This window comes from Pecten maximus, chromosome 1 (assembly GCF_902652985.1).
Source record: "Pecten maximus chromosome 1, xPecMax1.1, whole genome shotgun sequence".
In the NCBI taxonomy this organism is placed as follows: Eukaryota; Metazoa; Mollusca; class Bivalvia; order Pectinida; family Pectinidae; genus Pecten; species Pecten maximus.
The window spans coordinates 43328283-43355291 of NC_047015.1; the positions used below are offsets into that span (position 1 = coordinate 43328283).

General features: G+C 39.5%; 1 protein-coding gene across 1 annotated transcript in view; it reads right to left on the reverse strand.

The window, feature by feature from the left end:
- The window catches only part of LOC117334438 (short-chain dehydrogenase/reductase family 42E member 1-like), a 184459-nt gene that overhangs the window by 43152 nt on the left and 114298 nt on the right, over positions 1–27009 (reverse strand). The window contains exon 6 of the mRNA XM_033894072.1: positions 10597–10740. Coding sequence (XP_033749963.1) covers positions 10597–10740 — 144 coding nt within the window. The remainder of the gene's footprint in view (positions 1–10596; positions 10741–27009) is intronic.

Below are 27009 nucleotides of genomic sequence, written 5' to 3' on the forward strand. Positions count from 1 at the left end.
ATAGACAAATATATGATGTCAATAGGCTTAATATCAACAAATACATGATGTCAATAGGCTTAATATCAACAAATACATGATGTCAATGCATGGGCTTAATATTGACAAATACATGATGTCAATAGGCTTGATATCGACAAATACATGATGTCAATAGGCTTAATATTGACAAATACATGATGTCAATAGGCTTAATATCGACAAATACATGATGCCAGTAGGCTTAATATCGACAAATACATGATGCCAGTAGGCTTAATATCGACAAATACATGATGCCAGTAGGGGACAAATAAAGACATTACGACACTCAAGAACTATAAACTGAAGAAATGATGACATTTGGTGTTATTTTTCTATGTAAGTTGATTGGTTGATCCTGGTCTATTGGATGTTTATAATGCCATATTAAGACAATGAATTGTGACAAATCCTGCATGAGAAGACAGTGTCGTTTTGTTGCCCGCATATTCTGTACCCATCTTATCCTCATCTCATCAATATACTTCATTTATAGATTTAAGATTCTTGATAATTTTCACCTCATTTTTCATGCCCGTAGAAAAATCTTTAACATACCCTCCTGACTCTGCTCTCCGTGAGAAGGACGACAATAATTATAACTGCTCTGTCACAATGGGGGTGCAATGTGAAAATATAATGAAATTTTGTCCCCAATGCAAAATTAGAAGTTTTCAATTGGAAGTTTAATTTTCTTTATGTCAAAAGTGGAAGAAAATGATATATATATATATTATAGCCTGATAGGGGTAAGATGACAAGAGAAAATGTCAAAAGTACACTTTCTTTTGAAACAAAATATAACCTTTATCGCAAAGAAAAATTTGATGATTTTTTTTATATTACATCCACCTTGCATGCTTTTTTGAAGTGTGTGGATATATAGTGTGGAAATATTATTGATTTTAAATAGGTTTGATATCTCAAGGGTTATAGCAAGTCTTAAGCAAAACAATTATGAAGGAAGAAAGAGCCAACCTGTTTGAAATATAACCATGAACATGCAGGAGATCGGAGTTTGCTATACCCCTAGCTTCGGTTTTGTGGATGAAGGATCTCCGCAGATATTTTAACAGTATGAATACCCCTAGCTACGGTTTTCTGGATGAAGGATCTCAAGAGATATTTCAACAGTATGAAAACAATGGCAAGGCAGTATGTTGTATACAATCTTCAGCAAGTTAAGGCAACTAGACAAGAATCTAGGGTTCAATTTAACACCTACCATCTCACCAATATTCTATGTCTACTATCATATGGAGGTTTAGGTTGTCAAACACTCCAGATTTATCATATGGAGACTTGGGTTGTCAAACACTCCAGATTTATCATATGGAGGTTTAGGTTGTCAAACACTCCAGATTTATTATATGGAGGTTTAGGTTGTCAAACACTCCAGATTTATCATATGGAGGTTTAGGTTGTCAAACACTCCAGATTTATCATATGGAGGTTTAGGTTGTCCAACACTCCAGAATTATCATATGGAGGTTTAGGTTGTCAAACACTCCAGATTTATCATATGGAGGTTTAGGTTGTCCAACACTCCAGATTTATTATATGGAGGTTTAGGTTGTCAAACACTCCAGATTTATCATATGGAGGTTTAGGTTGTCAAACACTCCAGATTTATCATATGGAGGTTTAGGTTGTCAAACACTCCAGATTTATCATATGGATGTTTAGGTTGTCAAACACTCCAGATTTATTATATGGAGGTTTAGTTTGTCAAACACTCCAGATTTATTATATGGAGGTTTAGGTTGTCAAACACTCCAGATTTATCATATGGAGGTTTAGGTTGTCAAACACTCCAGATTTATCATATGGAGGTTAGGTTGTCCAACACTCCAGATTTATTATATGGAGGTTTAGGTTGTCAAACACTCCAGATTTATCATATGGAGGTTTAGGTTGTCCAACACTCCAGATTAATTATATGGAGGTTTAGGTTGTCAAACACTCCAGATTTATCATATGGAGGTTTAGGTTGTCAAACACTCCAGATTTATCATATGGATGTTTAGGTTGTCAAACACTCCAGATTTATTATATGGAGGTTTAGGTTGTCCAACACTCCAGATTTATTATATGGAGGTTTAGGTTGTCAAACACTCCAGATTTATCATATGGAGGTTTAGGTTGTCAAACACTCCAGATTTATTATATGGAGGTTTAGTTTGTCAAACACTCCAGATTTATTATATGGAGGTTTAGGTTGTCAAACACTCCAGATTTATCATATGGAGGTTTAGGTTGTCATGTGATCAAACACTCCAGATTTATCATATGGAGACTTAGGTTGTCAAACACTAGATTTATCATATGGAGGTTTAGGTTGTCAAACACTCCAGATTTATCATATGGAGGTTTAGGTTGTCAAACACTCCAGATTTATCATATGGAGGTTTAGGTTGTCAAACACTCCAGATTTATTATATGGAGGTTTAGTTTGTCAAACACTCCAGATTTATCGTATGGAGGTTTAGGTTGTCAAACACTCCGGATTTATCATATGGAGACTTAGGTTGTCAAACACTCCAGATTTATCATATGGAGGTTTAGGTTGTCAAACACTCCAGATTTATTATATGGAGGTTTAGGTTGTCAAACACTCCAGATTTATTATATGGAGGTTAAGGTTGTCAAACACTCCAGATTTATCATATGGAGGTTTAGGTTGTCAAACACTAGATTTATCATATGGAGACTTAGGTTGTCAAACACTCCAGATTTATTATATGGAGGTTTAGGTTGTCAAACACTCCAGATTTATTATATGGAGGTTTAGGTTGTCAAACACTCCAGATTTATTATATGGAGGTTTAGGTTGTCAAACACTCCAGATTTATTATATGGAGGTTTAGGTTGTCAAACACTCCAGATTTATTATATGGAGGTTTAGGTTGTCAAACACTCCAGATTTCACAATGACCTTGGCTGGTATCATATTTTTTTAATCTTTTTGCTGCAGGAGTTGGAAACGTGGGAACAGTATAATTGAGCTATTGAACCACAATCTGAGACATGTGTTACCAATATCATAAACTGTCCGATCTATTTACTTTAAAGCAAATCTTTACGGATGAGATTGATTTTTAATAGGCCATGGGGAGAACTTTTCCACAGCAAATCATCAAACCATAGCATAACATGTATTCCTTCTTCTTCACAATATGTTTTTTATTGAATGTCAATGTTAAGTGTATTCAAGGGGGAAAACAATAATAAATACAAGCATTGGTGGTTGCCAAGGTTTTCCTTATATCAATGTTCAAGAAAAAAAACAACTGAAAATAACAATTGGTTACTAAGGTTTATCTAATGTCAATGTTTAAATGTTGCACTTAAAATTTTAACTGGGAAATAGGACCCTTTGTGAAAGAACAGTGAAACAAAAACCATTCCTACACTACACAACTCAGTGATTTTCTTGAGAGTTTCTAGATCTCAAATGAGACTGTAATTCCACCACAGGGGAATTTAGTTGGGTGTGAATGTGAAAGAACAGGGGAAAACACATTCCTGCCACACCCCCTGACAGGAATCGAACCCAGATCTATAATGTGAAAGAACAGGGGAAAACACATTCCTGCCACGCCCCCTGACAGGAATCGAACCCTGGGATCTATAAGGTGAAAGAACAGGGGAAAACACATTCCCGCCATGCCCCCTGACAGGAATCGAACCCTGGGATCTATAACGTGAAAGAACAGGGGAAAACACATTCCCACCACGCCCCCTGACAGGAATCGAACCCAGATCTATAACATGAAAGATCAGGGGAAAACACATTCCCACCACGCCCCCTGACAGGAATCAAACCCAGATCTATAACGTGAAAGAACAGGGGAAAACACATTCCCACCACGCCCCCTGACAGGAATCGAACCCAGATCTATAACGTGAAAGAACAGGGGAAAACACATTCCGCCATGCCCCCTGACAGGAATCGAACCCAGATCTATAATGTGAAAGAACAGGGGAAAACACATTCCCGCCATGCCCCCTGACAGGAATCGAACCCAGATCTATAACGTGAAAGAACAGGGGAAAACACATTCCTGCCACGCCCCCTGACAGGAATCGAACCCTGGGATCTATAACGTGAAAGAACAGGGGAAAACACATTCCCGCCATGCCCCCTGACAGGAATCGAACCCTGGGATCTATAACGTGAAAGAACAGAGGAAAACACATTCCCACCACGCCCCCTGACAGGAATCGAACCCAGATCTATAACGTGAAAGATCAGGGGAAAACACATTCCCACCACGCCCCCTGACAGGAATCAAACCCAGATCTATAACGTGAAAGAACAGGGGAAAACACATTCCCACCACGCCCCCTGACAGGAATCGAACACAGATCTATAACGTGAAAGAACAGGGGAAAACACATTCCGCCATGCCCCCTGACAGGAATCGAACCCAGATCTATAATGTGAAAGAACAGGGGAAAACACATTCCCGCCATGCCCCCTGACAGGAATCGAACCCAGATCTATAACGTGAAAGAACAGGGGAAAACACATTCCCGCCATGCCCCCTGACAGGAATCGAACCCAGATCTATAATGTGAAAGAACAGGGGAAAACACATTCCCGCCATGCCCCCTGATAGGAATCGAACCCAGATCTATAATGTGATAACCCCTGACTCTGGCTACGGAGCCAAAGAAGCATACATTGACAGCTTGGTGACAGGGACCTCATACTTCGTGCATTAACCACACTACCTGCTCCTTTTAAACCCTGACAAATTAGAATGAGCTGTTGAGTTACTTTCTATCTAAGTTTAGTTTTCCAAGAGTAATACTTCTTAAGTCAATTGTTGCTTACTGTAAATCGCTTATATTTCGTGTGGGATTTATCTTCGCATTAATATGCGAGGAGAGTCAATTGCAGAATCAAGTCCTTCACGATTATTTGTCAGAAGATAACACTTTTGGATGTCAACCAAGCTATCGGTAAGTTTAAATAAGTCTACAGAGTTCGTGAATAATAGTCATTTCTAGATCAGCATTCGTAAAATCATGTATTTGTGAAAATGTCTGGGAAAGATAAGGTCGCAAAATAAAGTATTTGCAATATCTAAGTGATTTACAGTATCCAGAATAACGTCGGGAAAAATATGCATAAGTTCTCTCTTAAAATAATGTATGGTTGTTAAATCTCAGTCCCTAAGGGGCCTGAAAAATGTATTTCATATAGCACAATAAGTGTGGAATTGTTCTGGTGTTTGTTGAAAATAATCGGAAAAGTACTCTAAAATCCACGGAGAGTTAGTGATAAGAAGTGGAGAATTATCGGGATTTTCTGATAAATCACCAAACTTTATCACTGTATTGATTGTATGCCAAATTTACTTGGGAAACAAATCTCAATTCAACAGCTGTCTGTTTAATATTCAAGTTGAAACTTCCATGGAATTGGGCGGCGGTATTGTAAATTTTAGTCCGCACAAATTAAACGGAGACGTGGAGTCATTTCTTGCGCTGTATATCTGTTGCTGGCAGTCAATAGCTCGCAGCCAAAACTGTATTGTTAAATAGTTTAATGGTTTGGTTGGAATATCTATTTATCAACTAAAACACATCTATATTCATTTAACTCCCGGAACAATGAACAAACCAGGCGAGCAAGATACCCTCTTCTATCACTATGAAACACTGTACTGCCATGAGTCACTCTGATTTCACACTTTAATTTACAAAATGTAGAAATCCTACTTTCCACACATTAATTTAAGATTGTAGATGTTATTTCTAATTCACCTCTTATCAAAAGCTTTTGTGACCTTGACCAAATTTTGGTATCTTGTACACAACAGATAGTCTTACCAATTAAAAACACTACATAGGAAAGATATACACCCAACAGTTGATCTAGTGATACAATCACTACGGGAGAGAAAGCTAGAGCTACCATACAGTTTGATAAGACACTAAATATCATTAGTAAGAGGAAACCCTATAATCAAAACTATTTGTCAATAATCATAGATAGCTACTTCATCAATGTGGAAATTGCACCCTTTCTTGGACACTGTACCTTGAGCCTGCAATGATAATGCATTCTTCACTCGAGCAGTGCAACAGATTTATCATGTCAAAACCGGTCTGAATCTGTCGATATTCTAAACATTCATCATTACCCACCATTAACTTCAAGAAAGTATGAAAAACTGGTGTTGATGACATGTGTGAAAATGCGTTTCCTCTTTTAATGACATGATTTGTTTTAATTTATCATACCTGTCCTAATTTATTTTCTTCCTGGAAATTTTTTATGCGATGAATCCTTGGACAGGAAGTCATAACTAAGCATTTGTCAAATATTTCTAACATTTTTTTTTGTCGCTTTCCTGATTTCCATCAGTTGAAGACATTTTGTGTGCTTTTTTTTTAGAAGAACGCCGTAGCACACGTTGACAAACCATATTTTAATATCATGCAATATGCTGTTCCATCGTTCATACACTTGCTAATGAAAGTGTCACATGTATGCAAATTATTGTATTTCATCATCACTCATCTCCATGGCAATGACACATCCAACGAATCATATTTCTTTTGGTCCCTCCTTAAAATCTAAAGTTCAACAGGAGATATTAATCAGACTAACTTCCATTTTGGTTAAGCGCCTCGTACTTTCCTGCATCAAATGAAAGAGTCAGTGTGTCAGTTTTGAAATTAGATAGATATGAGACACAATTGGCTCAGAAATCTGGCGTCACTTGCAAGCCGGGGGCGATAAGTTGGGTGGAAGTGGCTGGACAGCCAGCACTCATTGACATGCAAGGTTTCCTCCAGCATGTTAATTCATAATAAACCTGTAAGATTTTTGTTGTCTATCAACTCATTTCTGAGATAAAAATGTGGAAATGAATTCAATTTTACAATAAAAAAGATGAATCTTAGATATGAAATGCATAACAAATGCAAATTCTGAGGAAATTTGTTGATTACAAGTAACTTTGGAAAAAAGTAACTTTTGAATATTCATGATCCAGATCAATCCTGAATCAAGGAAATCTTACTGAACACAATAACCTGACAAACTGAGATCCTGGTGACCCAGTCTTTACCACTGACAAAATAAAACCCTGATGACCCAGTCTTTACCATTGGCAAACTGAAATCCAAGTGACCCTCAGTCTTTATAATTACCACAGACAAACTGAAATTACCGTGACCCTGTCTTGACCACAGACAAATTGAAATCCCAGTGACCCTGTCTTGACCACAGACAAACTGAAATCCCAGTGACCCTGTCTTGACCACAGACAAACTGAAATCCCAGTGACCTGGTCTTTACCATTGACAAACTGAACTCCCATTGACCCTGTCTTGACCACAGACAAACTGAAATTATTGTGACCCTGTCTAGACCACAGACAAATTGAAATCCCAGTGACCCTGTCTTGACCACAGACAAACTGAAATCCCAGTGACCCTGTCTTGACCACAGACAAACTGAAATCCCAGTGACCTGGTCTTTACCATTGACAAACTGAACTCCCATTGACCCTGTCTTGACCACAGACAAACTGAAATCCTGGTGACCCTGTCTTTAACATGACAAACATGTATATATATCAGGAATATCAGACAGACAGACAGACAGACAGATAATGAAGACAACAGCCTTAATGACTGGACAGAAGGACAGACAGACTGTTAATAACCAAAGCATCTGTGACTGTCCTTGTTGGCATCAAAGAATGACTCCACTGATAACCTGTCATAGCCATTCTGGCATTGAACATTAAAACTGAAAGCATTATATTTAGCAGTGGGCCTAAAGTTATTGAATCTGATATTGTACTGCATCTTAGTGGATGAGATGAAACTTCATCGAATTGTATTAACTTTCAAAGAAAACATGAAGTCCAGATTTGAAATAAAAGTACAATATGTTCGTGACTTTTGTAGGATGAGCATTAAGAGAATAAAATGTACAGGATTGGATGTCTAATCCCCTAACTTACTTAATGGGCTGGAAAAAGCAGGTAGAACTGTATATTCTGTACGAAGAGTTTTTATAATTAAATCAATCTAAATTGCATCAGAACGCCACAATTCTGCCTAGGTAAAAGAGTATTATATCCTAGCATGCAATCGCCGACATTTTGCCTGAAATTTATGTCACGGAAGGAGATAAATTTCAAGGCTGATTACATTAAATAAATGCTATCAGTACATCTTGGAGGTACTGGGTCACTGATTAATATCATACCACACAGGGTTAATACCAATACCACACAGGGTTAATACCAACACCACACAGGGTTAATACCAATACCACACAGGGTTAATACCAATACCACACAGGGTTAATACCAACACCACACAGGGTTAATACCAATACCACACAGGGTTAATACCAATACCACACAGGGTTAATACCAATACCACACAGGGTTAATACCAATACCACACAGGGTTAATACCAATACCACACAGGGTTGATACCAATACCACACAGGGTTAATATAAATACCACACAGGGTTAATATAAAAACCACACAGGGTTGATACCAATACCACACAGGGTTAATACCAATACCACACAGGGTTAATACCAATACCACACAGAGTTAATACCAATACCACACAGGGTTAATACCAATACCACACAGGGTTAATACCAATACCACACAGGGTTAATACCAATACCACACAGGGTTAATACCAATACCACACAGGGTTGATACCAATACCACACAGGGTTGATACCAATACCACACAGGGTTGATACCAATACCACACAGGGTTAATACCAATATCACACAGGGTTAATACCAATACCACACAGGGTTAATACCAATACATTAAGGACAAAACCCAGGAGGAAATTCTCCTACTTAGGACAATGACGAAATGGAACTAGTCTCTGATCAGACCATCATCATATTTTGGCTTGATCTTGCTCTTTTCTGAGCTTTTGTATAGCAAGGGTAAATCTTCCTGACAGTAAATAGTTGTATACAGCTTTACAGCGAATAGTTTTAAATATAAACAATGTTAAAGGTATTTTACAACAATTGCAAAACAAACTAAAGATCAGTTTAAACTGTTAGCTATTGGCTAAATACAATCCTCCCAAATAGCAATGTTGCATTTGCTATCCCTCAAAACACTTAAAAACCATTTTTTTCAACTTGAGATAATTATAACCTCATTTCTGACCAATCAGAAGCCTCCACAGTTTCCATAGTAACAGTTCTGGAAGCATATGATGCCTTAACAATATGCATTGATGAGTTACCCCACTTGACCAAGTTTTAATCGACTTATTCTAAGGACTGATGAGCTATTGACTATTACACAAAACCTGTGTAAAGTGACCTGGTTACCATAGCAACCAATATTTCTGAAAACAATATATCAAATGCAAAACCATGTAGACATGGTCACCAACATTCCTGTGTATATATATAGTTAATTGAATTTAATCAAATATGTTTGGAAGAGTACAATGTAGTCCTGACAGAATATGTCTAACAGGACAGACAGACAGACACTTGGTTGCAGGAGGTTTATCATTGCTCAGACCAAATCGTGTGTAGTGATACAGATCATCATTAACAATTCATACTGATCATATATACAACACAATTAGTGGGTGACTTAACTATTGTTATTTTCAGTAAGTACAGGCAAATTTATCCGAAAATAAATAATAGTATACAGCTTATAGCATGTAGCTTTCCTACTGTTAATCAAAGGATTTGGTTTGTTTGGTTTGTTTTTGTTTAACGTCCTATTAACAGCCAGGGTCATTTAAGGACGTGCCAGGTTTTGGAGGTGGAGGAAAGCGGAGTACCCGGAGAAAAACCACCGGCCTACGGTCAGTACCTGGCAACTGCCCCATGAAGGTTTCGAACTCGCAACCCAGAGGTGGAGGGCTAGTGATAAAGTGTTGGGACACCTTAACCACTCGGCCACTGCGGCCCCCTTAATCAAAGGAAGTTGGTAGTACATCAAACAATTCAAATAAGTTACATCCAACAATGAAAAACTTCTTCAAAGAAATAATTCTCTAAATTATAATGACCCAGGAGGTCTGTACACAAAGTCATACAAGAGGACAGTGAGCGAATATGTCAAGTTTCATGATCAGGATGAAACATGAAGTAAGTAGTTAGAGTGAGGATGTCATTTGGTTATAGTGTACTTACATAGGTACATACAGACAGATTGGTCTGTCCTGTTGACGTGACTCATTGTAAGAGGATAAATACATAATTAGACTTTGTATCATGCAAGTATCTATTTTCTTGAATGTTAGTTTGAAAAAGAAACCAGTATTTAAACTCCGAATCGTAGCTAACTCATCATTCGACTAAAGCCGAGAGAGTACACTTTCTTGGATTTGATATTAAGAATGCTCGCAACTTGCTGGAAGTCCTTTGCAGTTTTTCTTTGTGAAAATTTTGCATATGAGACAAAGATTTTTTTTGATGTTAGTGAAGTTATTAACAAACAAATGACCATATGCCATGAAATGATGGTGATGCAGTTCTTAAATAATTAAGTCTTAAAAAAATCTGTTGTGAGATTTTTACCTACCACAATGCGAGGGATGTGTCGCTGATCTTCGGGACCATATACTCCAGCCAAACGTAGTGCACATGTCCTCAAGCCTTCCCTACCATTTGTCTTAAGGACGGACTGTTCGGCCACGTTTTTGGTCCGGGAATAATGATCCGTATGCTGGAAAGAAACACACATACAGGTATAAGCTTTTAATAAAAATACCAAAAGGCTCACAAAATATATCACCAAAAAGATTTCTTTCAATAAGTATAATATGTCAAACAAAAATTACACCTGATTATATGTCTTGCATGTCTCTAGCTTCTGCATATCATTTAGATTAAGTCAACATGTGGTGTTTATTGTATTTCTTGTTATAATTATCTGAACATTTTTACAGATTTTATTACTATAATGTATTTCTCCAAATATAAAATGTGAGAAATTAAGCTCAGTTCCCAGCTAATCAGAAAAACTTTAACAATGTACAATTGATTAATGAATTCCAGTTGACAGTAATTTTTAGTTGAAATTCTGAATTTGAAATGTGTGATGAGATGATTATACATGTATATAGATATAAGTATATGCCAGGTGTTGTGTACTCCGTGAGAAATTTAGTGTTTAACAGAAATGTTTACACCGCCGCTGCTGGAAAAGTAACACCTTTGTCTCGCTTTGCGCCTTTGTCGCACACAAGTAAAACACATATCTGAATACCTCAACTTTCACACAAGAGGTGCATGGGCCTGTATCACCCACCTGTACTGCAGCTTATCAAGAGATCTATTTAGAAATTTTAATTAATGTAATATTCAAAACTTAATGACGACAGCCATTGAAGCAGATTCAAAATAAAAAATATGATGCTAGGCACCTTATCTTTAGTTATTGAGAAGTCATTTAAAGATTTAAATATACATATATATGAACCTTGCAACCTTAAAAATACAATGTAGGTCAAGGTCATTCATCTGGACATACTTTATGGACCCTCATCAAAGCATGCTACTGGCTAATATGATGATCCTGGGCCTCTTGGTTTGAATACAATTAAAGAAAAAGCTTAGATGAATGAACGGACAGATGGACAACAGATGATGAATGGACAGATGGACAACAGATGATGAATGGACAAATGGACAACAGATGATGAATGGACAGATGGACAACAGATGATGAATGGACAGATGGACAACAGATGATGAATGGACAGATGGACAATAGATGATGAATGGACAGATGGACAACAGATGATGAATGGACAGATGGACAACAGATGATGAATGGACAGATGGACAATAGATGATGAATGGACAGATGGACAATAGATGACGAATGGACAGATGGACAATAGATGACAAATGGAGAGATGGACAATAGATGATGAATGAACAGATGGACAACAGATGATGAGTGGACAAATGGACAATAGATGATGAATGGACAGATGGACAACAGATGATGAATGGACAGATGGACAACAGATGATGAATGGACAGATGGACAATAGATGATGAATGGACAGATGGACAACAGATGATGAATGGACAGATGGACAATAGATGATGAATGGACAAATGGACAATAGATGATGAATGGACAGATGGACAATAGATAATGAATGGACAGATGGACAACAGATGATTAATGGACAGATGGACAACAGATGATGAATGGACAGATGGACAATAGATGCAAATGGAGAGATGGACAACAAATGACAAATGGAGAGATGGACAACAGATGATGAATGGACAGATGGAAAATATATAACGAATGGACAGATGGACAATAGATGATGAATGGACAGATGGACAATATATGACGAATGGACAGATGGACAACAGATGATGAATGGACAGATGGACAACAGATGATGAATGGACAAATGGACAACAGATGATGAATGGACAGATGGACAACATATGATGAATGGACAGATGGACAACAGATGATGAATGGACAGATGGACAACAGATGATGAATGGACAGATGGACAACAGATGATGAATGGACAGATGGACAACAGATGATGAATGGACAGATGGACAACAGATGATGAATGGACAGATGGATAACAGATGATTAATGGACAGATGATGGATAGATGATAGCTATATAGGTCAGTACAGCATAAGCTTACTTGATCTTTGGGAAAGTGTGCTAAAATGTATATGTGTTTGTCCATAGCTTAAAGCAACAGGGCATCTAGGGTCATATGTAAATTTATGGAAAATGTAATCTAATTATTGGAAAAAATAACGAAGTCTAAGACTGGCTCTGAATGAAGCATTAATTGTGGGTCACATCAAGCCTCCAGAATATATAATGTGCCATGTAAATACTTCCTAGCTGACGTTGACTGTTCTACCTATAACCACAACAGGAAAAAAGACTATAAAGTCCAATACTGTGTCAATCGAGTGGTTGATTTACCACTTATGATAACACCAATCCTGAATCACATTAACTAGATGTATTAACAGTCAATTTTACCTCCAGCTGAAGATTAACTAGCAGATCCTTCATTTTCCCTGAAAATTTCCCTTTAACTTTATGTAGTCTAAATTCCTTCACCCAGGAAGAAATAAGCTAGCTGATTATTTCCCTCAAGGGAAAATAGCTCAGAGGGTGGGGTTAGGTGGGTAGCTGAATTTTCCCCTGGGGAAACTACCAGAATAGGAAGGATCTGTCTACTCCATCAGGATGCTAGTAAAAGTCCCTCTTATCTTATATAATTAGTTGAAGTGAGTTAAATATTGAATTGTTATAGGATTAAATTGATGGAGAGCTGTCACTGCTGTGTGAAAAGTGGAGATGTCATCAATTTTTTTCTTTCAAGAAAATGAAACTATTAGCATTCTAAGGAAGGCAATTAGATTTATTTTTAGGGGCTATGAATGATATGGTCTGGAGTTCTCTGTCATGGAAACTGGTGTACAGTTGTAAGTCTTCTGTTCAAATGGCTGACACCTATGGGACGACATACCTCATTCCACAACAAACCAATAATACATTACATACCAAAGTCTGCATGCGGAAATTAAACAATAGAATGAAATTAATCCCAATGAAGGTTTCATATCCCAATTCATTTCTAGGGCATGACTAGTCTCATCATTGGCTCACTAGATTCCCTCTCACAGGAGAGATGGGGAGAGGGCTGATCAAAGCACCTGTGATTGCATTGCCTAAAGGCATACCATTAGAGTTATACCTGGCGAATCTCAACCCTGTTTTAATGGTGTCCCTGGACATCACTGCCAACAATGTGCTTTTACTCTGGATCAGAAAATATATTGTTGATATTTTATTCATTCTTGGGAAAAACATTCAAATTTTGTCTGTTTGTAAAATGGAATAGAATGGTGTTATACGTCTGGGTAGACTAAAACAATTCCTGTGCAGACATTTAAGGATTTTATACATTTGAGACATAATTTAAGACAAATTCATGCTTCATACATTTCTATGTACGGTAGATGTTTTATAAGATATTTATACATTTTATATAATATTTGATACATAATTATACAGGCAAGGAATTGCTTCATACTTTTCTATTTATACATTTCATATAATATTTGAGACATATAATTATCACAGACAAGGAATTGCTTCATACTTTTCTATTTATACATTTCATATAATATTTGAGAAATAATTCACAGACAAGGAATTGCTTCATACTTTTCTATTTCATACATTTTATATAATATTTGAGGCATAACTAAGGACAGGTAACTATTTCATACATTCTAACACACAGAAAAAAATGTCCATCAGGTGATTTTTGAGAACACACCTTTATCAAGATTCCTGATTTATAATCTGAAGACGCTGCTGTCAAGGATATAGGGAACACTATCACTCTATCTATTTGATTAAACAGGAAACACACTGTCCAGCTATCTTAACTCGGATCTTCAATCTGACCATTTTAACAGTCGAGTGATTTGCATGCAATCAGCCATCAATATGTATGAATCACCTGTTTTCACTTGAATAATTAATATGACAATTGAACAGAGTAAAGACAATAGTAAATGATTAACCCTGCCTGTGGTCTGTGTTGGATTCTCCATGACAAGAAAATTCTGCAGGTTTACCTTCTTTCATGGACTTGCTCCTGAAAGATAGACTTTTGTCCCGCGTAATTAGGTTTTATTTCACAAACAGACAGATTTAGAATTATGATGATGTGACAACGCTGGTGGTCTGAGGTAACAAAGGCTATAGGCAGCATACAGAACAAACGTGTATGTAAGAAGTTCAGACAGTTGTGTTATACCATGGCGACAGACCACCAAATTAAGTAAAAACTTCAGTTGCCAATGATACCAAAATCAATCAAATCAATCAGGCCCAGCATGTAGTTTTTTTTCATCAAAGTGACTGTCACAAAATTTGAACTTAGAACATGTGAAATATCCTGAATATTTTTTATATTGGAGACATTTTAAGTTTAAACATAGATGTCAGAAAGGGAACAATATGTCCAAAAACAGCACACAAGCACAAAATGGTATAAGATAAATTCCAGGTAAAGCTGACTTTGGTATCAGACAAATTCCAAGTGAAGCTGACTTTGGTATCAGACAAATTCCAGGTAAAGCTGACTTTGGTATCAGGTAAATTCAAGGTGAAGCTGACTTTGGTATCAGGTAAATTCAAGGTGAAGCTGACTTTGGTATCAGACAAATTCCAAGTGAAGCTGACTTTGGTATCAGACAAATTCCAGGTAAAGCTGACTTTGGTATCAGACAAATTCAAGGTGAAGCTGACTTTGGTATCAGGTAAATTCAAGGTGAAGCTGACTTCGGTATCAGATGAATTCCAAGTGAAGCTGACTTTGGTATCAGACAAATTCAAGGTGAAGCTGACTTTGGTATTAGACAAATTCAAGGTGAAGCTGACTTTGGTATCAGACAAATTCAAGGTGAAGCTGACTTTGGTATCAGGTAAATTCAAGGTGAAGCTGACTTCGGTATCAGATGAATTCCAGGTGAAGCTGACTTTGGTATGAGACAAATTCCAAGTTAAGCTGACTTTGGTATTTGACAAATTCAAGGTGAAGCTGACTTTGGTATCAGACAAATTCAATGTAAAGCTGACTTTGGTATCAGACAAATTCAATGTAAAGCTGACTTCGGTGTGAGACAAATTCCAAGTGAAGCTGACTTTGGTGTGAGACAAATTCAAGGTGAAGCTGACTTTGGTGTGAGACAAATTCCAAGTGAGGCTGACTTTGGTGTGAGACAAATTCAATGTAAAGCTGACTTTTGTATGAGACAAATTCCAGATGAAGCTGACTTTGGTATCAGACAAATTCCAGGTAAAGCTGACTTTGGTGTGAGAACAAGATTCCAGCTAGGTGATGCGGACATTAGTATGAGAACAGGATCCCAGGGCCATTTTTGTTAACTGCAGTACAAACTGTTGAACCGGTTGGACCAGAATTGGTCATTTATGAAATAAGGACAGATCTGGTTTTTATTTTTTTTCAGATGAGAAATGAAAAAGATAAAGGCCAATATCAAAACCTGCAGGTCCATCAAAATATATGCCAGAAATATTACATTTAAAAACAGATGAACTGGTTTGTCAACAGAAGGGAACAAGACCCAGGAAAAGCAGAATTTGGTATCAGAACAAGATGCCAGATGATGCAGACTTCGGTATCAGAACAAGATCCCAGATGATGCAGAGTTCGGTATCAGAACAAAATCCCAGATGATGCAGAGTTTGGTATCAGAACAAGATCCCAGGTGAATCAGACTTTGGTATCAGAACAAGATCCCAGATGATGCAGACTTTGGTATCAGAACAAGATCCCAGCTAGGTGAAGCTGACATTAGTATCAGAACAAGATCCTAGGTGAAGCAGACATTGGCGAAGCTAACAGGGCCACACATCAAAATACATACAGAGATCATACACACTCTGTAATACATGAAATGTCACAGGATATTGATATGATGTGGAGCTATCCAGTCCTACCCCAACATCTAGACTTGTAGGTATTACTTATCTCTCGATCATTATGTACAGGTCACACACAGATGTGTGTTTAGTAATGCTGACTTAACATGTCTTTGTCAATTCCGACCTGATCCTAATTATACAGTACATACTGAGACAAGATAATGGAACAAATCTTTGTGTCAGCCAAATCACCATTATCTAGACTTTGTGTACTCCTACAGGACACCTGAATCTGGTATCTACCCAGAAATTACACATCTTTACTCACGAATAGTTGTCATTTCAACCTTAAAAGTGGAAGTTAAAAAAAACAACTTACAGTCACTAAACGCACATTACACTGATTACCTTGCTGGTGTTGTTTCGATTTTAATGTCTTAGCAATGACAAACAGAACACTCTACCTTAGAACAGAAATGTTGCACCAAATAGTATTATGGGTACAGGATTGTCACAAAATGGTCGATTTTTAAAATTGAGTTATCAAAGGGTAACAATAAAATTGAATCTGTCATATTCATAAGACGGAATTCTACTTCAAAAACCATTTTTTACTTAACATTCTCACTTATACATGTATATCAAGGGCAGAATGTCCTACATCAGAGTTACTTCCCTTGGGAAGGTACATGTGTACTCATCTTTCATGTTGATACTGTATATTAACATTTCCTTGGTAGCAACATTAGAAAAATGTAAGATCACCTCTGGAAAGATCCTGAGTTTTGACACCATTATCCTTTCTGGTTCACTTGCACATTGTTCTATATGGAATATATACTCTATATAGAAAACAACAAATAGATATTTAACAATACATGTACTGAGAGTAGAAATGATACATTATTATCATTATTCAACAGAACTATTTGTCTTAAATAAAAAAATTATCTTTTCCTTGAAAATTTGTTTAGATTAAAAGGACCCATCTATAAATAATTCAGAAAATTTAAACATGTTGCCAAGCTTCAAAGTGTTCTTTAAACGGTAAGTTTTCAAAGACTCTTTAAACTAGTAAATAATTTACATATCTAGAGTGAGGTCAAGAATTCTACTGCTGATTTGTTAAAACACAAGTTTCCTTAACTGACGTCACTGTGCTATCAATGGCCATGGTTGAGGAAATGGCAGAACAATTCTTCTGGTAAACAAGAGGAATTCTGCAAACAACACTTAATATGAACATAATAGGGCTACCAAATTAGTTAAATTTCAATGTATTTGAACTAATTGGAAATTCACATGATATAAAGCAAAGGAACCAACAGTCACACCAACCCACAGTCACACCATATAAAGAAAAGAACCCACAGTCACACCATATAAAGCAAAGGAACCCACAGTCACACCATATAAAGAAAGGAACCCACAGTCACACCATATAAAGAAAGGAACCCACAGTCACACCATATAAAGCAAAGGAACCAACAGTCACACCATATAGAGCAAAGGAACCCACAGTCACACCATATAAAGAAAAGAACCCACAGTCACACCATATAGAGCAAAGGAACCAACAGTCACACCATATAGAGCAAAGGAACCAACAGTCACATCATATATAGCAAAGGAACCAACAGTCACACCATATAGAGCAAAGGAACCAACAGTCACACCATATAGAGCAAAGGAACCAACAGTCACACCATATAGAGCAAAGGAACCCACAGTCACACCATATAAAGAAAGGAACCCACAGTCACACCATATAAAGCAAAGGGGCCCACAGTCACACCATATAAACAAAAGTTACCCACAGTCACACCATATAAAGCAAAGGAACCCACAGTCACACCATATAAAGAAAGGAACCAACAGTCACACCATATAAAGAAAGGAACCCACAGTCACACCATATAAAGCAAAGGAACCCACAGTCACACCATATAAAGAAAGGAACCCACAGTCACACCATATAGAGCAAAGGAACCAACAGTCACACCATATAAAGCAAAGGAACCCACAGTCACACTATATAAAGAAAGGAACCCACAGTCACACCATATAGAGCAAAGGAACCAACAGTCACACCATATAAAGAAAAGAACCCACAGTCACACCATATAAAGCAAAGGAACCAACAGTCACACCATATAAAGCAAAGGAACCCACAGTCACACCATATAAAGCAAAGGAACCCACAGTCACACCATATAAAGAAAAGAACCCACAGTCACACCATACAAAGCAAAGGAACCCACAGTCACACCATATAAATCAAAGGAACCCAGTCACACTATATAAAGCAAAGGAACCCACAGTCACACCATATAAAGCAAAGGAACCCACAGTCACACCATATAAAGAAAGGAACCCACAGTCACACCATATAAAGAAAAGGAACCCACAGTCACACAATATAAAGCAAAGGAACCCACAGTCACACCATATAAAGCAAAGGAACCCACAGTCACACCATATAAAGCAAAGGAACCCACAGTCACACCATATAAAGCAAAGGAACCCAGTCACACCATATAAAGCAAAGGAACCCACAGTCACACCATATAAAGCAAAGTAACCCACAGTCACACCATATAAAGAAAGGAACCCACAGTCACACCATATAAAGAAAGGAACCCACAGTCACACCATATAGAGTAAAGGAACCAACAGTCACACCATATAAAGCAAAGGAACCCACAGTCACACCATATAAAGCAAAGGAACCCACAGTCACACCATATAAAGCAAAGGAACCCACAGTCATATCATATAAAGCAAAGGAACCCACAGTCACACCATATAAAGAAAAGGAACCCACAGTCACACAATATAAAGCAAAGGAACCAACAGTCACACCATATAGAGCAAAGGAACCAACAGTCACACCATATAAAGCAAAGGAACCAACAGTCACACCATATAAAGCAAAGGAACCCACAGTCACACCATATAAAGCAAAGGAACCCACAGTCATATCATATAAAGCAAAGGAACCCACAGTCACACCATATAAAGAAAAGGAACCCACAGTCACACAATATAAAGCAAAGGAACCAACAGTCACACCATATAGAGCAAAGGAACCCACAGTCACACCATATAAAGCAAAGGAACCAACAGTCACACCATATAAAGCAAAGGAACCAACAGTCACACCATATAGAGCAAAGGAACCCACAGTCACACCATATAAAGCAAAGGAACCCACAGTCACACCATATAAAGAAAGGAACCCACAGTCACACCATATAAAGAAAAGGAACCCACAGTCACACAATATAAAGCAAAGGAACCCACAGTCACACCATATAAAGCAAAGGAACCCACAGTCACACCATATAAAGAAAAGGAACCCACAGTCACACCATACAGAGCAAAGGAACCCACAGTCACACCATACAGAGCAAAGGAACCCACAGTCACACCATATAAAGCAAAGGAACCCACAGTCACACCATATAAAGAAAGGAACCCACAGTCACACCATATAAAGAAAAGGAACCCACAGTCACACAATATAAAGCAAAGGAACCCACAGTCACACCATATAAAGCAAAGGAACACACAGTCACACCATATAAAGCAAAGGAACCCACAGTCACACAATATAAAGCAAAGGAACCCACAGTCACACCATATAAAGCAAAGGAACACACAGTCACACCATATAAAGCAAAGGAACCCACAGTCACACCATATTAAGCAAAGGAACCCACAGTCACACCATATAAAGCAAAGGAACCCACAGTCACACCATATAAAGCAAAGGAACCCACAGTCACACCATATAAAGCAAAGGAACCCACAGTCGCACCATATAGAGTAAAGGAACTCATGACCCTAACTGTGAACCATGGGGACTCACAGCTCCAGTCTATAAACCAAACAGTTCCAGCCTTTGAACCAACAATTTCCTGCGATGGAGTTTCTTTCACAGTTGTAACAACATTATAGATATATTTTCAGTGATATGAAAAACAACACAGACCCAGATGTCCTGTTAATGGAACTACATGCACGGTTATCTACTATTAGGTATTGCACTAGTGTCATTGGTGTTGCTGTATCGGAATTCAGCAAGACATTAACTTCTGTTGATAAGGAATCTGTAAGGCCTTATCAAGAGACATTTTTGAACTTACACAGGCTTGGACATAATCCAGACTCACTTCCGCTGATAACAGAAATATGCTTATTGGGTTTTATAGCTCCATTTTAAGTCAGTCCAATTGTGTCTCTAAAACCCTTATAGACAAATTTTCCATATTTAGACACTTACAAATATTCCTCATGGCCATATACAATAAGTGCATGCCAATTTGGCTAAGTAAAAATAAATTTTATTATGATTGATGTCGTATCTATAGATACAGGGGAGCCTGTTATCTGTACTGGGGGTAGGAGTTAGTGAGATGATGGTGATACCTATAGGCAACATTCCTCTAATTACCTGTTTGTTCTATATCACTGTACAAGATGCTGGTCAGACCTATAGCAAGGACACTGACCCTAACTTGATGCTGGTCAAGGAAGTCATGATCAGCTCAAATTGACCATTCCACAGTCAGCATTTAACTTTTGAGGACAAATTTGATCTGTGCAGTTAAAATAAATAATTTTTTCTATCTATCATAGGTAAAATAAATTTCTACCACGATAGGTGGGTGTTATTCCACTCCCAAGGCATGAAACTGTTGAATAACTAGCTCTAAATTGGTTTTGATTGGTTGCAACAGTGACCTTTGACTGGGACTATTTTTTAATCGCATGATTCAATGCATTTTGGTTTGGTAACACTGGAAGGCAGCTTAACAGTGTCCTGGAAATGAAAACGCACAAAAAGTAGTTTGCAGTTGTTTTTGTCATATTTTTGAAAATATATATAGATTTTTTTGCTTATAACTTGTTATGATTTGTTATAAATTGTAATATTTCCATATTTCCGAAATTGTCAGTTTTGCATATTAATTAGCTGCATTTCACTTATAAGGTTGTCCTTACACCCTACCTGATATTATGGAAGAATACACGTTGACACAAAACAGGTCAATTCATCCTCAGAATAACATCTCTATTGAGGGAAACAGGTCACACAAACTCGTGGTTGTTATATATGGTATTTCTTTCATTCTCGTCAGTTATTTTTCCGAAGTTACAAAAACACTCTGATGCTCAGTTGCTGATGTTTTTTGTAACTTTTTAAAAATAACTAACTCGAATTAAAGAAATACTTTATACAAGAACCGCTCATTGTGTAACCTCTATTTATCCAAGAAGTCTTGTTTTAGATGGATTTATCAGCAACTTGCTACTTAAGACATTTTTTTTAGCACAAAATCAAATGGGGAACACAACAGCTCAGTAGAGCATCAGACAACGGAAGGCAGAGATGAGAGGTGTGTGGTTTGATCCCCCTATTTTGGATTCCTAATAGATCACAGACTATCCTCTGTTGTCATGGCTCAGTTCCTTTGGGCAAGACCCTTTGGTCTGACTTTTCTTTGACTATTGTAGACTAAGCAAAAAGAAACTTTCTGGAACTGAGAAAACAAGACAGACAATGCGCTTCAATCACCTGTGTTGTCTGTGTGCAGAAATGGATTCAATTCAAAAGTAAGCTAATAAATATTATATATGGAGTGGTATAGGTGCAAATAACCACTTCCTCTCTATCCATCCACCCTGTCTGGTAATAACCACTTCCTCTCTACCCATCCTCCCTGTCTGGTAATAACCACTTCCTCTCTACCCATCCTCCCCGTCTGGTTATAACCACTTCCTCTCTACCCATCCTCCCTGTCTGGTAATAACCACTTCCTCTCTACCCATCCTCCCTGTGATGTCTGGTAATAACCACTTCCTCTCTACCCATTCTCCCTGTCTGGTAATAACCACTTCCTCTCTACCCATCCCCCCTGTCTGGTAATAACCACTTCCTCTCTACCCATCCCCCCTGTCTGGTAATAACCATTTCCCCTCTACCCATCCTCCCTGTCTGGTAATAACCACTTCCTCTCTACCCATCCTCACTGTCTGGTAATAACCACTTCCTCTCTACCCATCCTCCCTGTCTGGTAATAACCACTTCCTCTTTACCCATCCTCACTGTCTGGTAATAACCACTTCCTCTCTACCCATCCCCCCTGTCTGGTAATAACCACTTCCTCTCTACCCATCCTCACTGTCTGGTAATAACCACTTCCTCTCTACCCATCCTCATTGTCTGGTAATAACCACTTCCTCTCTACCCATCCTCACTGTCTGGTAATAACCACTTCCTCTATACCCATCCCCCCTGTCTGGTAATAACCACTTCCTCTCTACCCATCCTCACTGTCTGGTAATAACCACTTCCTCTCTACCCATCCCCCCTGTCTGGTAATAACCACTTTCTCTCTACCCATCCTCCCTGTCTGGTAATAACCACTTCCTCTCTACCCATCCTCACTGTCTGGTAATAACCACTTCCTCTCTACCCATCCCCCCTGTCTGGTAATAACCACTTCCTCTCTACCCATCCTCACTGTCTGGTAATAACCACTTCCTCTCTACCCATCCCCCCTGTCTGGTAATAACCACTTTCTCTCTACCCATCCTCACTGTCTGGTAATAACCACTTCCTCTCTACCCATCCTCACTGTCTGGTAATAACCACTTCCTCTCTATCCATCCTCCCTGTCTGGTAATAACCACTTCCTCTCTACCCATCCTCCCTGTCTGGTAATAACCATTTCCTCTCTACCCATCCTCACTGTCTGGTAATAACCACTTCCTCTCTACCCATCCCCCCTGTCTGGTAATAACCACTTCCTCTCTACCCATCCTCACTGTCTGGTAATAACCACTTCCGCTCTATCCATCCTCCCTGTCTGGTAATAACCACTTCCTCTCTACCCATCCTCCCTGTCTGGTAATAACCACTTCCTCTCTACCCATCCTCCCTGTCTGGTAATAACCACTTCCTCTCTACCCATCCTCCCTGTCTGGTAATAACCACTTCCTCTCTACCCATCCTCCCTGTCTGGTAATAACCACTTCCTCTCTACCCATCCCCCCTGTCTGGTAATAACCACTTCCTCTCTACCCATCCTCCCTGTCTGGTAATAACCACTTCCTCTCTACCCATCCTCACTGTCTGGTAATAACCACTTCCTCTCTACCCATCCTCACTGTCTGGTAATAACCACTTCCTCTCTACCCATCCTCCCTGTCTGGTAATAACCACTTCCTCTCTACCCATCCTCACTGTCTGGTAATAACCACTTCCTCTCTACCCATCCCCCCTGTCTGGTAATAACCACTTCCTCTCTACCCATATTCCCTGTCTGGTAATAACCACTTCCTCTCTACCCATCCCCCCTGTTTGGTAATAACCACTTCCTCTCTACCCATCCCCCCTGTCTGTTAATAACCACTTCCTCTCTACCCATCCCCCCTGTCTGGTAATAACCACTTCCTCTCTACCCATCCTCCCTGTCTGGTAATAACCACTTCCTCTCTACCCATCCTCCCTGTCTGGTAATAACCACTTCCTCTCTACCCATCCTCCCTGTCTGGTAATAACCACTTCCTCTCTATCCATCCTCCTTGTCTGGTAATAACCACTTCCTCTCTACCCATCCTCCTTGTCTGGTAATAACCACTTCCTCTCTACCCATCCTCCCTGTCTGGTAATAACCACTTCCTCTCTACCCATCCTCACTGTCTGGTAATAACCACTTCCTCTCTACCCATCCTCCTGTCTGGTAATAACCACTTCCTCTCTACCCATCCTCCCTGTCTGGTAATAACCACTTCCTCTCTACCCATTCTCCCTGTCTGGTAATAACCACTTCCTCTCTACCCATCCTCCCTGTCTGGTAATAACCACTTCCTCTCTACCCATCCTCACTGTCTGGTAATAACCACTTCCTCTCTACCCATCCTCACTGTCTGGTAATAACCACTTCCTCTCTACCCATCCTCACTGTCTGGTAATAACCACTTCCTCTCTACCCATCCCCCCTGTCTGGTAATAACCACTTCCTCTCTACCCATCCTCCATGTCTGGTAATAACCACTTCCTCTCTACCCATATTCCCTGTCTGGTAATAACCACTTCCTCTCTACCCATCCTCACTGTCTGGTAATAACCACTTCCTCTCTACCCATCCTCCTGTCTGGTAATAACCACTTCCTCTCTACCCATCCTCACTGTCTGGTAATAACCACTTCCTCTCTACCCATCCTCCCTGTCTGGTAATAACCACTTCCTCTCTACCCATCCTCCGTGTCTGGTAATAACCACTTCCTCTCTACCCATCCTCCCTGTCTGGTAATAACCACTTCCTCTCTACCCATCCTCCCTGTCTGGTAATAACCACTTCCTCTCTACCCATCCTCCCTGTCTGGTAATAACCACTTCCTCTCTACCCATCCTCACTGTCTGGTAATAACCACTTCCTCTCTACCCATCCCCCCTGTCTGGTAATAACCACTTTCTCTCTACCCATCCTCCCTGTCTGGTAATAACCACTTCCTCTCTACCCATCCTCACTGTCTGGTAATAACCACTTCCTCTCTACCCATCCCCCCTGTCTGGTAATAACCACTTCCTCTCTACCCATCCTCACTGTCTGGTAATAACCACTTCCTCTCTACCCATCCCCCCTGTCTGGTAATAACCACTTCCTCTCTACCCATCCTCCCTGTCTGGTAATAACCACTTCCTCTCTACCCATCCTCACTGTCTGGTAATAACCACTTCCTCTCTATCCATCCTCCCTGTCTGGTAATAACCACTTCCTCTCTACCCATCCTCCCTGTCTGGTAATAACCACTTCCTCTCTACCCATCCTCCCTGTCTGGTAATAACCACTTCCTCTCTACCCATCCTCCCTGTCTGGTAATAACCACTTCCTCTCTACCCATCCTCACTGTCTGGTAATAACCACTTCCTCTCTACCCATCCTCCCTGTCTGGTAATAACCACTTCCTCTCTACCCATCCTCCCTGTCTGGTAATAACCACTTCCTCTCTACCCATCCTCCCTGTCTGGTAATAACCACTTCCTCTCTACCCATCCTCACTGTCTGGTAATAACCACTTCCTCTCTACCCATCCTCACTGTCTGGTAATAACCACTTCCTCTCTACCCATCCTCACTGTCTGGTAATAACCACTTCCTCTCTACCCATCCTCCCTGTCTGGTAATAACCACTTCCTCTCTACCCATCCTCCCTGTCTGGTAATAACCACTTCCTCTCTACCCATATTCCCTGTCTGGTAATAACCACTTCCTCTCTACCCATATTCCCTGTCTGGTAATAACCACTTCCTCTCTACCCATCCTCCTGTCTGGTAATAACCACTTCCTCTCTACCCATCCTCCCTGTCTGGTAATAACCACTTCCTCTCTACCCATCCTCACTGTCTGGTAATAACCACTTCCTCTCTACCCATCCTCCTGTCTGGTAATAACCACTTCCTCTCTACCCATCCCCCCTGTCTGGTAATAACCATTTCCCCTCTACCCATCCTCCCTGTCTGGTAATAACCACTTCCTCTCTAATCATCCCCCCTGTCTGGTAATAACCACTTCCTCTCTACCCATCCTCCCTGTCTGGTAATAACCACTTCCTCTCTACCCATCCTCATTGTCTGGTAATAACCACTTCCCTCTCTACCCATCCCCCCTGTCTGGTAATAACCACTTCCTCTCTACCCATCCTCACTGTCTGGTAATAACCACTTCCTCTCTACCCATCCTCCCTGTCTGGTAATAACCACTTCCTCTCTACCCATCCTCACTGTCTGGTAATAACCACTTCCTCTCTACCCATCCTCCATGTCTGGTAATAACCACTTCCTCTCTACCCATCCTCCCTGTCTGGTAATAACCACTTCCTCTCTACCCATCCTCATTGTCTGGTAATAACCACTTCCTCTCTACCCATCCCCACTGTCTGGTAATAACCACTTCCTCTCTACCCATCCTCCCTGTCTGGTAATAACCACTTCCTCTCTACCCATCCTCCCTGTCTGGTAATAACCACTTCCTCTCTACCCATCCTCACTGTCTGGTAATAACCACTTCCTCTCTACCCATCCTCCTGTCTGGTAATAACCACTTCCTCTCTACCCATCCTCACTGTCTGGTAATAACCACTTCCTCTCTACCCATCCTCCCTGTCTGGTAATAACCACTTCCTCTCTACCCATCCTCCGTGTCTGGTAATAACCACTTCCTCTCTACCCATCCTCCCTGTCTGGTAATAACCACTTCCTCTCTACCCATCCTCCCTGTCTGGTAATAACCACTTCCTCTCTACCCATCCTCCCTGTCTGGTAATAACCACTTCCTCTCTACCCATCCTCATTGTCTGGTAATAACCACTTCCTCTCTACCCATCCTCCCTTGTCTGGTAATAACCACTTCCTCTCTACCCATCCTCACTGTCTGGTAATAACCACTTCCTCTCTACCCATCCTCCTTGTCTGGTAATAACCACTTCCTCTCTACCCATCCTCCCT